A 13,687-nucleotide genomic window follows, 5' to 3' on the forward strand; every position below is an offset into this window, starting at 1 on the left:
ATCTCCGACATTTAAACATATAAATATATACTATCCTAGGTAGCACCACCATTTAAAAGCAGAGATTGCTACACTGTTTACTTGTTTGTCATCATTCTCTTACACATGTCAAATGCATTTTGTAATGAGAGTTGCTTTGTACTTATATTGTGACGTGCTGCACACAATGATCAATTATGATAAATTACCTGGAAAAATCCATGAATACATACTTCTTATTCCCAAAGAATAAGTTCGCTAGTTTATTATAAAAAATAAAAAAAATAAAGCTAGAAATTAAACTACACATGGAAAATATATTTGTGCAATCAAAGTCCACCAAATATCTTTGCTCAACATGGTGCAGATAAAATACTGTTAACATATCATTTAATATTTTAGAAAATAAAATAAAAATCCTTTATCTTTATAACCAATTTGTGTGGTGTACAAGTTTTTTCATGCCTTAAAAATACAAGATTGATAGAAGAATGCCAAGTGCATTCAGACTAATTATAAAATGCTTAAAATGTATGAGATTTACCATAATACTGACATAACACTCCATTTCATTACTAGAGTTGTCTGAAATATTATGGCAAAGCATTAGTTATGTACATATTATAGCATAATTAAAAAATGAAGAATTTTTGTTATAAAACAGGATGAATCAGCAATCAATCCAGAAATAAAGGTCCGTGTGACAAATTTACAAATAATAAACATTTAGCAAAAGTGTCAACACTCGCAAAAAACTGCGTTAGTGCCGCAATGTGGATACAATGTGTCTGACAAGTCACCAGCTTCATCATGTACCTTACCGATAAGAGACTATAAAAAAGGGAATAAGTGAGTCCGCACTATGTGGCAATTTATATCAATATACAGTATATCAAATGATCTTTGCGTATGTGAAATGCAAGTATCAGGGGCTTTGTACAAGCTAAATAGCACCAATGTGTTTGGCAAATGATCTTACAAATGAACTTTCTTTAATAAATTGCAGAGACATTTGCAGAGTGAACTAGGACACGTTGCCCATCTCTAATTAGGAAGCTAGAAACAATTAATTAAAGTCTCCTGGCGGCAAAACTGGCATAAATAAATAGCACTAAAAGTATTCTAGAAAACAAGTCCCATTAGTGGGATACATTTGCTGCTGTTTTTCTGCCCCAGTTTTGCAAGATTGCTATCTCATATTACTTGAATTCAATGTTTGAGGTCCTCCAGATAGAGATGTGTAAATATCTTCAGATCTGCTTCCCTGTATTTTTCCTGATCATCAATTACATTTCACCTTTTAGCAAAATGTTTGCGAGGTCACCATGCTCTAAATGTTGCTAATTTTTGTAGACTTTTGACACTTTATCTTGGGTAAATCCGTATTGCAGACCGGAGGAAGAAGAGAGTAGAACTCTTGAAAGCTTGTCCTGAAATATCAATTGTTAGTCCTAATGAAAAAGGAATCACCCAATACTGAAGTACTCATGTCACCCGAATGTAGGTCCATGTGACCTGCACGTTGACTTTTTGAAGCTGCAGACCAAGAAATATCCTATGTGGTTTTTTTTAATAAATCAGTTCTGTACTATGAGAAAATACTTGTAGCATTTTTTTTTTTAAAAAACAACAATTCTGAATAACATTTTTAATAAATTACAATGTAACAAGCTTTTTTGTTTCTATAACAACCATTTGTAAAGTCACAGATCCGAGTCAATACTCCTCTGCACCCATTTAGTGAACCCCCAGGCCGAATCTTCACCGATGAATCACAGGAGAACGGATCACAGGAGAACGGATCGATCGGCAACTTAGCTAATTACGTATCATTGTGTGGATTGTATTGAAACACATATAAAAGGGGAAGAAAAAAAAACCTGCAGCTTCGACTGCTGTTTAATACTTGGCGAATTTGTTTTGCTAAATTAGCAGATTTTCACGCATTGTTTAGTTATCTTAAGTCTGGTGCAAAAACAGCATCAGATTTGACTGTGGCAACTTTCCCATTGCTTTCAATAGTACGTTTGCATGGATTAATGTAACGTTGCTTTTTCTATAAATTGTGCACCGGCTGTGCAGTTCACTCACATTACTGAATAATCCCAGCGTATCTTTGTAAATCACGGCATGAACTGTCAAGGGCATTTACTGTACATGAAATAGTAATGCATCCAATCACAAATACACAGTTAACTGCCCTTAACACAGGGCACTGGGTTGGCAATGAGATTTTTAATGACATCTACATCCTCCACAGAATGCATCTGCATACATTGCACTTCCATACAGTATGATTTGTGCCCCAATGAAGACATTGAAAACTGGGACCCCAATCATAGACATATTCGGTCGTTTTATTGCCTTTTCCTGGTTCTCCAATTTCCCAAACCAGAAATCTAATAGACCTTTAAATTTATGGCTGAGAAAGAAACCTTGAACACATGTGAACTGCATTAAAACATTGACTCTAACAGGTACACTGTGTTATACCGACATGGAAACACATGGGGATAATGCAAAGGATGGCAAAGGTGAGGGAAATATGCCCTTAGCAACATCAGCAGACACAACTGATACTTTATAATATTTAAAAGCGCTATATAAAGACATACATAATATTTAGCCCCGTCAATGCATTTTAGCTGTTGTATTACAGGGTAACATTTTTGCACATGGTTTGTGCTTTACTGGGTTTTATTGTACAATTAAACTCAATGTAACAATTCTAGAAAACCCCAGAGCAACGCTATGCACCTCACAATGGTTTCTCCGATTATTCTGCATCACCCATCCTTTATTTCAGTGCTTTCACTTTCCTTGGCATGTCTCTTCCCTGATTTATTAACAAGCCCCTCGCACGGTTTCAGTAACTTCACACTCCGCTTTAAACTATTAACAAGACACTATTCAAGTAAATAAGGACAACTCGCTGCTATTCAGGTTAACTTTACATTCAGTCTCAAAGATCTGAAAACAAATGCTGGGTTTACATTTGGTAGTTTGCAGCCACTTTTGGTAGATAGTCACTTACACATTTTCCTGTGCTAAAGAATAAGTGACCCATGAATAACTAATTATTATGCACATCTAAATAGTCCTATACGTGTTTATTTAAACAAATGAATAATGGTAAACATAGGAGCCAAACCAAGAGGTTAAGCTAGAAGTTGTTTGTGTAAATGTAGGAATAATACTGTAGCTATCTATATGTATATAATAAAGAAAGAATGAGGTCAACCCAACAGCCAAAAAACGACCAAATAGACTTGCAACACTTTAAAAAGGGAGAAGGCCAAGCAAATACATTTTATAGGGCACAATAACAGTAGACTAAACAGACAGAGAGAAAGTTTTGACTATTTAAAAGGGATTTTATTAAGTGTGAGGCTCACCTCTAGAAGCAAGCCTCAAAGATTAGAATGCAGCCTGCTTACTCTATTAGCCCAGAGACAATGCAGTTCTAAGCCTTTTGTAGGTCTTTGTTCAGAGATTTTTACATGCACTGTAACATTTCTTTTAAGGCTTTCCTGCCAAAGGAGAATTCCCAAAGGAAAAGCAGACGAAGAAAGTAGTGACCAATCCTTTTCTGATTATTGTCAGCAAGCTCCTCCCATTGACTCAATTTGCATAAAAAATCAAGAAAACTCTTGTTTGCTGAGCATCTGATCAGTCTGTCCCCTCTTGTCTAAGATTCAGAGAACCAGGCTCTCAGAAAATCTGCATGTAGCCTTAGAAATGCTAAGAGGTTTTTTTTTCATCACCCTTTCTGTCTCTCCACAGGAGCACAATTAGCACATCATCCAGCTGAAGGAGAAGCACAGGCTGCGAAGTTTGTTTCTCATTATAATCCTCCCCATCTAACTCACTAAAGATGTGCCAGAGGTATTATTTCGTATTTCTGATTTTCCTTGCATCTGACTGCATGGACTCAGTAAGAGGTTTGTTTCCATTTGGGCAGCCTGAATTTTCCTACAAGAGGAGCAACTGCAAACCTATCCCTGCCACTTTGCTTCTGTGCCATGACATTGAATATCCCAACATGAGGTTGCCCAATCTTCTGGGTCATGAAACTATGAAGGAAGTCCTGCAGCAGGCGTCATCCTGGATCCCACTAGTGCAGAAGCAGTGTCACCGTGATACCAAAAAGTTCCTGTGCTCTCTCTTTGCCCCAGTCTGCATTGATGACCTGGATGAGACCATTAAACCCTGCCGGTCTCTGTGTGAGCAGGTGAAGGACAGCTGTGCCCCAGTCATGTCTGCATTTGGCTTTCCCTGGCCAGATATGCTGGACTGTAGCCGCTTCCCCCAGGACAATGACTTATGCATCCCCCCAGCCAGCAGTGATCATGTTATACCAGCCACAAGAGAAGGTAATTCCAAATTTTTTGGCATTTTATCTCTACTACTGTACAGTACTGAAGCAGTTCTCCAGTGCTAGCTTTGGTGAGTCTTCATGAGAGTGTGTCCCATTAATACATCCCAGTAAAGCAGAGAGCTAAGCTGCGGAAAACCTTCATATGCAAATATGTATCTGCTCAAATCTGGAGAAAAAAAAAATACATTTTTAAAAGAAACATGTATATTACTAAGGATGAGTAATATCTAGCTAATAAATGATTTGAAGGAAAAGGAATGAAAGGATTTTAGGATCAAGCTGTGTATAGTAATGAAAAGTTAAACATTTCCCAGCTCTTGTTTCAGTCACATAAGAAAAACCAGCCCAAACGTAATGAGCTTACTATACATTGAATCGGGGGCGGGGGGGGGGGATGTTTCTTAAGTGTTTCTCCTTTTTAAATCCTCTTATGTCTTGTTTTCTTTCTCTCTTTATTTTAAACTATTGCTGCATAGAGGAAATACCAAGTCACTTAATCTTTATTGGCACGGTGCGTCATGTGACGGTGCAGTAATTCCAATGGATACATTTCCAATTTGCCTCATATGTTTTCAATGAGCATTGAAGACAAACCAGAGCATGTAAAATGCACCGCTTTGGTGTCTGTTGCTCGAAAAGTAAATGCCCTTAGCAATGTTCACTTGTGTGCCAAATAATAACCTTTTCTGGCATAGAACACTCTTGATATGATTTTGATACACATGTGGAAAAGTGGTTCTATATTTCATTTAATCGGTTTATGTAGATTTAACTGTGTTTCAAGCACTACTGTACGCAATGCTGATATACTGTAGGGGGAAAAACATGCAAACATTAAAAAGAGAATAAGGCACATTTCGCATTGGTAAGACAGAAATCTAATAAGGCTTTTTTTTGATAAGGCAATGTGGTTGCAGAAGAGCATCTTGTTGTACATGTGTTTTAGCGCCACCTGCTGTTTAATAAATATCTTGCAACACTCATAAAAGATGCATCTGAATTTACAGCACCAAAAGTTTGCGACGCCTGTAAAAACAGCAATGAGGATGACAATGACATAGTGGAAAATCTTTGCAAAAATGATTTCGGTAAGTATCCTTCAAAACGTTTTTTTTTTTTATTATTTCAAAAGATCATTGACCTTTTTCTGGGAAACAATGTTTTTAAACACTTACAAATAATAGTGCATGAAAAAAAATGTTTAGCCAATTTTCTGTGGAAAAAAGGAAAATAAAAAAAATAGGTGTATACAATTGGCCCAACAATGGCTTACAGTTTATAAGCTTTTGAACCAGACAGGAAAGAACCCTTTCGATTTGCCTTAAAAAAAAATAGTACATAAAGAGTTGTATCTCTTCGACAGAAGCTGCAATAAAGAAAGTTGATTTAATTTGGCTGATTGAAGAAACATTGTTTGAAAGTCCTAATACAAACTCAGCACTGTATAGAGTGAAAATGCTTTATTTTTTGTGCATGATTACAATACAAACTAGTTAAACTGTTTTCAGTACCTGTTAATGTACTGTGATTGACAGACTGGGCTGTTTGTTTGGATACGGGTTGTATATTATACAATTATGATGTAAACTTGGACTGACATGGGCCTGAAAATTTTATAAACACTTTTTTTTAACCTTCTCAATCGTCTCTCCTACATGAAATGGGAAACACACAGGTATTAATGTACTTGCATAAATTAAGCAGCTAGATTTGTTTGGAAATGAGGAAAAACTTTGGTGACCCCCAAAAAAACAGCCTTAACCTTACGACAGCAGATTTGATTGATGATCGTGGCTGTTGATTAGATGGATGTGAATGATAAAAAAGGGCTAGTGTAGGATTACAGTGTAACCATAACTCTTTGCAAGAACAACTGTAGTTTATATCTAAAACTTTGCACTTTTTTTGAAATATTTTTCCAGACTAATCAAAACATTCTTGCTTTTTCATTTATATGAAAAACAAATATTTGACTGGAGACAGTCATTTCAAATATTCAGACAATGGGATTTCCTATGAACAATATGTTGTGACTATGGCATATATATATTTTACAGACAGGATGTCAGAACTATATAAAATGTTTTGGTTATATTTAATTTTCTGTGACATTGAATCCCTGCGTCAACAAGCTTCCAAATGCATTCTATTGTGCATGAAGCTCAGGCTATTTCCCAAAGTTAAAAGGAGTCAACAGTGGGTCTTGACTGGGGTTCTCCCAGTATAAAAACAGTGCCCTCACCTTTAGGCCACTCATTTTATTACAAAATGACTTCACAAAATGTCTTAGAGAATGATAACTGTCTTGAGCAATCATACAAAAACTATACTTTTAATCCTCAAAGCATTTGAAAACAGTAGTAACAAAAAGGTGCTCAACATTTATCAAAATAAAGACCTTAGGTGTTGACCGAAATGTTGATTGGAATAAACTAACCAATTTCTTTGCATACCTGATGGTGCCTATATGCTATTGCTATATTTTGATTTCTGCAATAAATTTTGTAGTGTCTTCTCATTTTCCTTTTTTTCTCAAGGCATTTGCCCATGATTTCTACATGCTCATAGTTTAGATGGGGACTCGGGTTAGTGTTTTAGAGAGTTAGAGAAACCAAAGCGTTAAAACGAATAAAATGCTGCTATGCTATCTTGCTGAACACTGTCTGGAAAGAGACAGGGCCTTAATGTGCAGTGCAATAAAGAACAGTTTAAAGTAATAATCTACTCCTATCTTCTCTGTGTTCTTTGATAATCTTTTACAATGTTTCAGATATTTAAGAAAAGCTATAGTTGCACAAGTAAATATAGGGAGATATGGAAGGCCACATGCTGTCCTGGTCAGTGTGCAAAAGCGGAGCGAGACCTCGAACTGGCAGCTTCAGTCTCTCTCTTCTCGTTGTAGAGTAGAGTGTAAATGCTTTCCCTGCCCAATGGCAAACCCCAGGACTTCATAAACTGTAATCCCTCACTTGTAGAAATGTAAGGAAACAACAGCGTGACTCAGTGTCCCCAATACACAGCCACCTTTTTATTTACATCAAATCTCAAATGACAAACTATTAGCTTGCTCCTATTATCTACTACAGTGGTTGGTGGAAAAACACAGGAAGGAGAATTGGTAATGGCATTTGAGATGTAATCACAAAGTGGAAGGAGTCAGATCTTTGACCATCACTTCCATACCTGGGGATTAGTGACTCATGACTGGTCATTTCCCATTCTTTGGTCTTATCACTGAGCCAAAAAATTCCAACTAACATAGTTTTAGTTATAGCATATGACATTTAGATACAGCTGACTTCGAGTCAAAGTTTTATTTCCCTTCCCTGTGTAAAGTGCACATTTTTAAATGGCTTCATATTGAGTTAGACACAAGACTGTGAAGATAATTAAATAGCCAGTGTAATTTATACACTCTTATCTTAATAAGAATAATACTTTAAAAATATATATGTTGACAGTAAGTTATATTTTTACGATGGACTAAAACTCTATGCAGTACAAATTCATATACAGGACATACTTGAAAACGAGAGGTAGAACTCAATGTATTACTTCCTGGTAAAATATTTTATAAATAAAAATAATATACAAGGACATGTTTCTTTACAGAACTATGTCAAGCTTACAAAGAAAGACTAGTCCAATGACTGCAGGAAATAGCAGTGTGTTTCAGACCCGACAGGCACAGGAAGGGTTAAAATGTCTTTCTACATTATAATGACTTTGATGCTCTTTGTGGTTTAAAAATGGAGCCACCTGCTGTAAATCTGTCAGGCCCTGACAGTTTCATTAGCAACACATCCCACCCGAGATTGGCTTTTCTGTGTTCTAATGGGGCTGTCTCTCTCAATCTCTCACCAATCTCCGCCCTCCCCCCCCCCTTCCCTTTCTTTTTGCCCTCATTAGCCCTGAAGATAAAAGTGAAGGAGATCGCCTACATCAATGGGGACACCAAGATCATCCCAGAGACAAAGAGCAAAACCATTTACAAGATAAATGGGGTGACAGAAAGGGATCTGAAGAAGACCGTGTTGTGGCTTAAAGATGGCCTGCAGTGTACCTGCGACGAGATGAATGACATCAACGCTCCCTATTTAGTGATGGGACAAAAGCTTGGTGGAGAGCTGGTCATCACCTCAGTCAAGCGATGGCAGAAAGGCCAAAGGGAGTTTAAGAGGATCTCTCGCAGTGTCCGCAAACTGCAGTGCTAATTTGATCGTGGGTTAACTCTTCTAGCACTGGGGCTAGTCTTTTGCACCTTCTTCCCTTTTGGGAACCTATCCTTTCTGAAATATAGCAAAAGGGATGGGATGATGGCTTGTTGCTTTTTTTTTTTTTTTTTAATATTTTTATTATTATTATTGAAAACAATCCTTGTAAATACGATAAAAAAAAACATTTTTTTTTAAAATCACATATTTTTTATGAAGCCCAGGAATTAAAAACACAGATCAGCATTTACTAGGTGCAGACTTGGTAACTTCTATTACATTTTTTAACTTTTTTTTTTTTTACCATTATCATAAGTGTTTGTTAGGTTTCTTTTGCTGCGATTATTCAGTTTGCTGCATTTCTTAGAATGCCCATATTGTTGAAAACAGGAATTTGCAGAAAAACAGTTGGCATGCTGTTATCCCAGAATGGTTTTATTTTGTTACACAAACAGCTGTTTAATCATGTGAACAGAACACATTGGGGAGAATTTGTAAGCCTCTTTTATATGCAGGAATGAGAAAGGTCATCCTGTGTACCATGATGATGTTAATCCTGATAAATTCAACCTTTCCCCTGTAAATGGGGTTCATTTGACAATAACAAAATGGCCGACTGTTCAGAATGAAGGCAGGAAATGTGAAAATACTAATGATATTTTTCAATAGTGGAAGCAGAAGCGCGTTTTGTCATGTATCTAAATGCAAAGATCCTAACCCCCTGCCACAAGTCGCCCTACTCGTTTTTTTAAAAGTCTTAACTAATGTAAATTGGTGAAAAGGGAACACTTTAGAAAAGTATTTTGCTTTCACTATGTTGCTATGGGTTGGGAAACTGGAAAGATAAATAAATAAGGGAAATAAATATTGTATGTAGAAACTTGGCATAAGTTTGCCAAGATAATATGAACTTTCATATTTGATGTAGCTTGCATGAAAAGTTATAATGAAAAATGTGGCCTATTATCTGTACCAATACTGCCACAGTTAAAAACAAACTGCATAAACGCTCCAGCAATTTTTACTGATAAACTCCAACACTGTGTGTGTTTATTTTCTATGTAAACATTACACTTTCAGTTGTAGTATAGAGTTTCAGAGTTAAGTTTTGCATTCGTTATAATAATAATTACATGGTAAAGCTTATAGAACTACATAGTAAGACAATAGCAGACGTTTTGCGCTGTAACTAAATTCTTTTATAGCTTGATTGCAAGTTTTCCATTGTTGTCTTTTTCATTCAATCGTACATAACTTGTTTCTAGCTTATTTTTGTAATATATGCAATGAGGTATCTGAAAGAGTTGTAAAATATTGCTTTAACCAGTATTGTAAATAATTAAGATAAACATTATATTCTTGTATATAACTATCCATAATTTTACCTCCCCCTCAATATTTTTAATTGACGAATTTATACTTTAAAGGTATATCAGGAGCTGTTTTTATCATTCATAGCCCCAGCTACTTAAACTGCTGTTATGCTTGTTCCTTGGTCATTTTCTATAGAAACAATGACAAGCAATAATACATCTAAATAGATGCCTTAATAAAATTGCATTTTACTCGTGCTTCAGTAAATAATCATTGTGTAACAAAAATGTGTTCTATTTATGGTTTATACAAAAGAAACAAACACTAATACAGTACAGGCATACCCCGCATTAACGTATGCAATGGGACCAGAGCATGTATGCAAAGCGAAAATGTACTTTAAGTGAAGCACTACCTTTTTTTCCACTTATCGATGCATGTACTGTACTGCACTGTACTGCAATCGTCATATATGTGCATAACTGATTGCAACTTAATGCATTTGTAACAGGCTCTATAGTCTCCCCGCTTGCGCACAGCTTCGGTACAGGTAGAGAGCTGGTATTGCTGTTCAGGACGTGCTGACAGGCGCATGCGTGACCTGCTGTTTGCCTACTGGGTGATATGTCATTACTCGTGAGTGTCCTTAAAACGGGGTATGCCTGTATGTTATATTTGCCTGATAAACAGGCAATCCAAGCATATGATTTTTTTGGGGGGTGGGAATGTTTTATTTTTAACATACGATTGAAGCAGAGAGTCTCCAGAGCTGAACCCCATTATTTTCTGCTCCGGTAGCCCCATGATTCCGGAGATACAGACCTCCGTAGAGGGTGCCGGTAGCTCCCGTGACCTGCAGACCAAGAGGAAGTTGGAACGTCATCAGGTTCAGCTTCCTATTGGCCTGAGTGATGTGGAAGCTTTAAACTTTGTCAAGATACCGGCATTCCCTTTGGAGGCCTGTATCTCGGTAAGCAGAAGGTACCCGTAGCTGAAATTAATGGGGCTCCAGACAACCCCTGCTTCAATCTTACGTAAAAAATAATAATTAAAAAAAAAAAGGCTTGGATTGCTCCTTTGAATTAATGCTTGTTGCCTATATTCTTTTAAGAGTAGTAGATGGCAGTGCACTATAGAAAAGATCAACAGTGATCAGTGAGACCACCAAAACCGTATTCCACGGTGTGCTCAGAAGAGCACTAACTGGAAGTGAGCGTACAATCATTGGACATAACACAGATGACATAAGGGGGTATAGCAGCTATAATTATTGGAGTGTTCAATAATCATATGGTGTAATTTTCCAAATGTACGATGAATTAGATGGACAAAAGTGCATTGTCATTTAATGCATTTTTGGAATCACTTGTGAAAATTATTGCATAATACTAATTAATATTATCACTCATTCCTAATGGGACAGCATATTCTGCAGTACAGTATTTAATTTATTTATACAAATGTTTTACCAGGAAGTAATACATTGAGAGTTACCTCTTGTTTTCAAGTATGACCGGGGCTATAGATTATATATAAAGACATTGCATGAACAGTTAAAGATAATATATGTTATAGGCATATGTAACAGTTACAGACCAGATAAAAATGTGAGACAGCTTTAGTTTTGAAAAAACTTAGACTGGTGGTGGATGTGAGAGTCTCCGGTAGATTGTTCCAGTTTTGAGGTGCCCGGTAAGAGAAGGAGAAGCAACTGGATAGTTATAGTAGATCAACCTTGGGACCATGAGCAGTCTTTTGGAGTCAGAACTCCGGTGATAAATGCTGCATGTGGGAGGGGTAGGAAGCATGTTAAGATAACCGGGTAGCTTGTCCAGAAAGTATTTGAAGGCAAGACAGGAAAGATGAACTTTGCGCCTAGGCTCAAGTGATGAGCAATCTAGTTATTTGAGCATTTCTCAGTGGTGTGCATTGTAGTTAAATTGGGGGACAAAGCAGCTTATTGAGTTGTACAGGGTGTCCAGTTTGCTAAGGTGAGTTTGGTGAGCTGTATCGTATACTATGTCCCCTTGTCTATAATTGACATTAGCATCTGCTGTGTGATGCGCTTTCTAACCAGCTGGCTTAGAGAGGATTTGTTTCTATAAAGTACACATCATTTGACATAGGTTTTTAGATGTCAGTGTATCAATGTGCAACCAAAATGTTAAATGGGAGTCAAACCATATGTCCAGATATTTAAAAACTGTGACGGGCTAGGATAGTATTAGAGTTGGTTCTGATCTGTAGCTCCGTCATTGGTAGCTTTTCAAATTTAACTTTGGTCCCAAATACCATTTGTTAAAGTCTTGTCAGTGTTTAAAACAGTTTGTTTTAGGAAATCCACCTTTAAAGTCTCAAAAAATCAGATTGAAGTATGTGTTCAAGGTCAGAGAGGCTAGGGCTGTGTGCATATACGATTGTGTCATCTGTATGTGTGTGCATTAAAGCTCTCTTACAAGTTGTATTTAGAGCATTGGTGAAGACTGATTAAAGTAGGGGCCCCAGAACAGAGCCTTGTTGGACATCGCAGGTGATGTCCAAGGGATTGGAGTTAGAGCCCAAGATAGACACATTAGCATCTACCCGATAGTAGGAGTGAACCGAGTTTAAATTATGTTCCCCTATTCCAGAGCAGTTTGTTTAGCAAGATAAGATGATCAACAATATCAAAACCCTTTGTAAAATCTAGGAATATTTCACCAGTAAATTATCCCAGTTCCTTCCACACTGGATCTCATTGCAAACTTTTAGGAGGGTAGTTAACATGGAGGGGTTTGGGGCGAAAGCCATATTGAAGTTGGCTAAAGAAATTTGTCTTCGTATAGTGATAACTTAATTGGGAGTGGACACATTTTTCCATTATTTTGGATAGTATTTGGAGAAGAGAGATTGGCCTGTAGTTTGAAACAGCTTTTTTGTCTCCACTTTTGAAGATTGGGACAACTCTGGCAGTTTTCCAAGTCTTAGGGATATGGCCTGCAGACAAAATGGAGTTGATTAGGGAAGTGAGTGGCGTGGCAATTGGTGGGGCACCAAGTCATGATTGCAGTAGGTCAGGTCACCATTGTCTGCTTAGTTTTAATTTGAGGAGCGCTTGTGTAAGCTCCTCTCCAGATACTGGGACAAATTGAAAATTGTGGGTAGTGTTGGGAGAGGGTGGGTCTATTGGGGTTCTCCCAGACTGAGCTTCATGTTTGTAGTTTGGGTTGTGCTTTGCCAATAGGGAAGTAGCATATTCCACAAAGTATTAATTGAATGCATTTGCAATGTCAGTGGGATTTGTAGAGTAATATAATCCTTATTGATTTTAGATGGTTGTTGATGGCTTGAAGGCTGGAATATATGGTTGACGACCTTCCAGAAGTTTGCTGGATTTGATGTATTCTGGTGAAGATTGTCAGAGTAATATTGGGCTTTTGCTAGTCTTGTTTGCCTTGTGCATGTATTCCGCAGGCATCTGTAGTTAGTAAGATCCTTAGTAGATCCAGTTACTTTGTAGCTTTTCCACAAGGCATCCCTAAAATGGTAGAGTGATATATGGTCGGCTGTAACCCATGGAAGGTGGGCCACATACTCTTATTCTGCGTAGTGGAGCATGGATATCACAAAGTTTTAAGATCCAAGGACAGGTGGTAAGATCAGCCAGAAACTGTTGTGGGTTAAAGTCTCTAAATGTTCTAGTGACTAGAACTTTAGGGCTTAATTTGGGTGATCTGATTTTCCTTACACAGTACACTATTGCATGGTCAATGAAAATTTCGGGTAGGAAGCCAGAGGATTGGATTCTGTTGGGACTAGAGGA

At 37.2% G+C, this 13,687-nt stretch overlaps 1 protein-coding gene across 1 annotated transcript; it reads left to right on the forward strand.

The window, feature by feature from the left end:
- Nucleotides 1-3,636: 3,636 nt before the first annotated feature.
- LOC142502186 (secreted frizzled-related protein 2-like) lies at nt 3,637-10,142 on the forward strand. The gene is made up of 3 exons (XM_075613062.1): nt 3,637-4,352; nt 5,365-5,445; nt 8,267-10,142. The coding sequence occupies exons 1-3, from the start codon at nt 3,854-3,856 to the stop codon at nt 8,569-8,571; spliced, it is 885 nt and encodes a 294-aa protein (XP_075469177.1). The 5' UTR covers nt 3,637-3,853; the 3' UTR covers nt 8,572-10,142.
- Nucleotides 10,143-13,687: the final 3,545 nt, after the last annotated feature.

Source organism: Ascaphus truei, chromosome 1 (assembly GCF_040206685.1).
Source record: "Ascaphus truei isolate aAscTru1 chromosome 1, aAscTru1.hap1, whole genome shotgun sequence".
Lineage (NCBI taxonomy): Eukaryota > Metazoa > Chordata > Amphibia > Anura > Ascaphidae > Ascaphus > Ascaphus truei.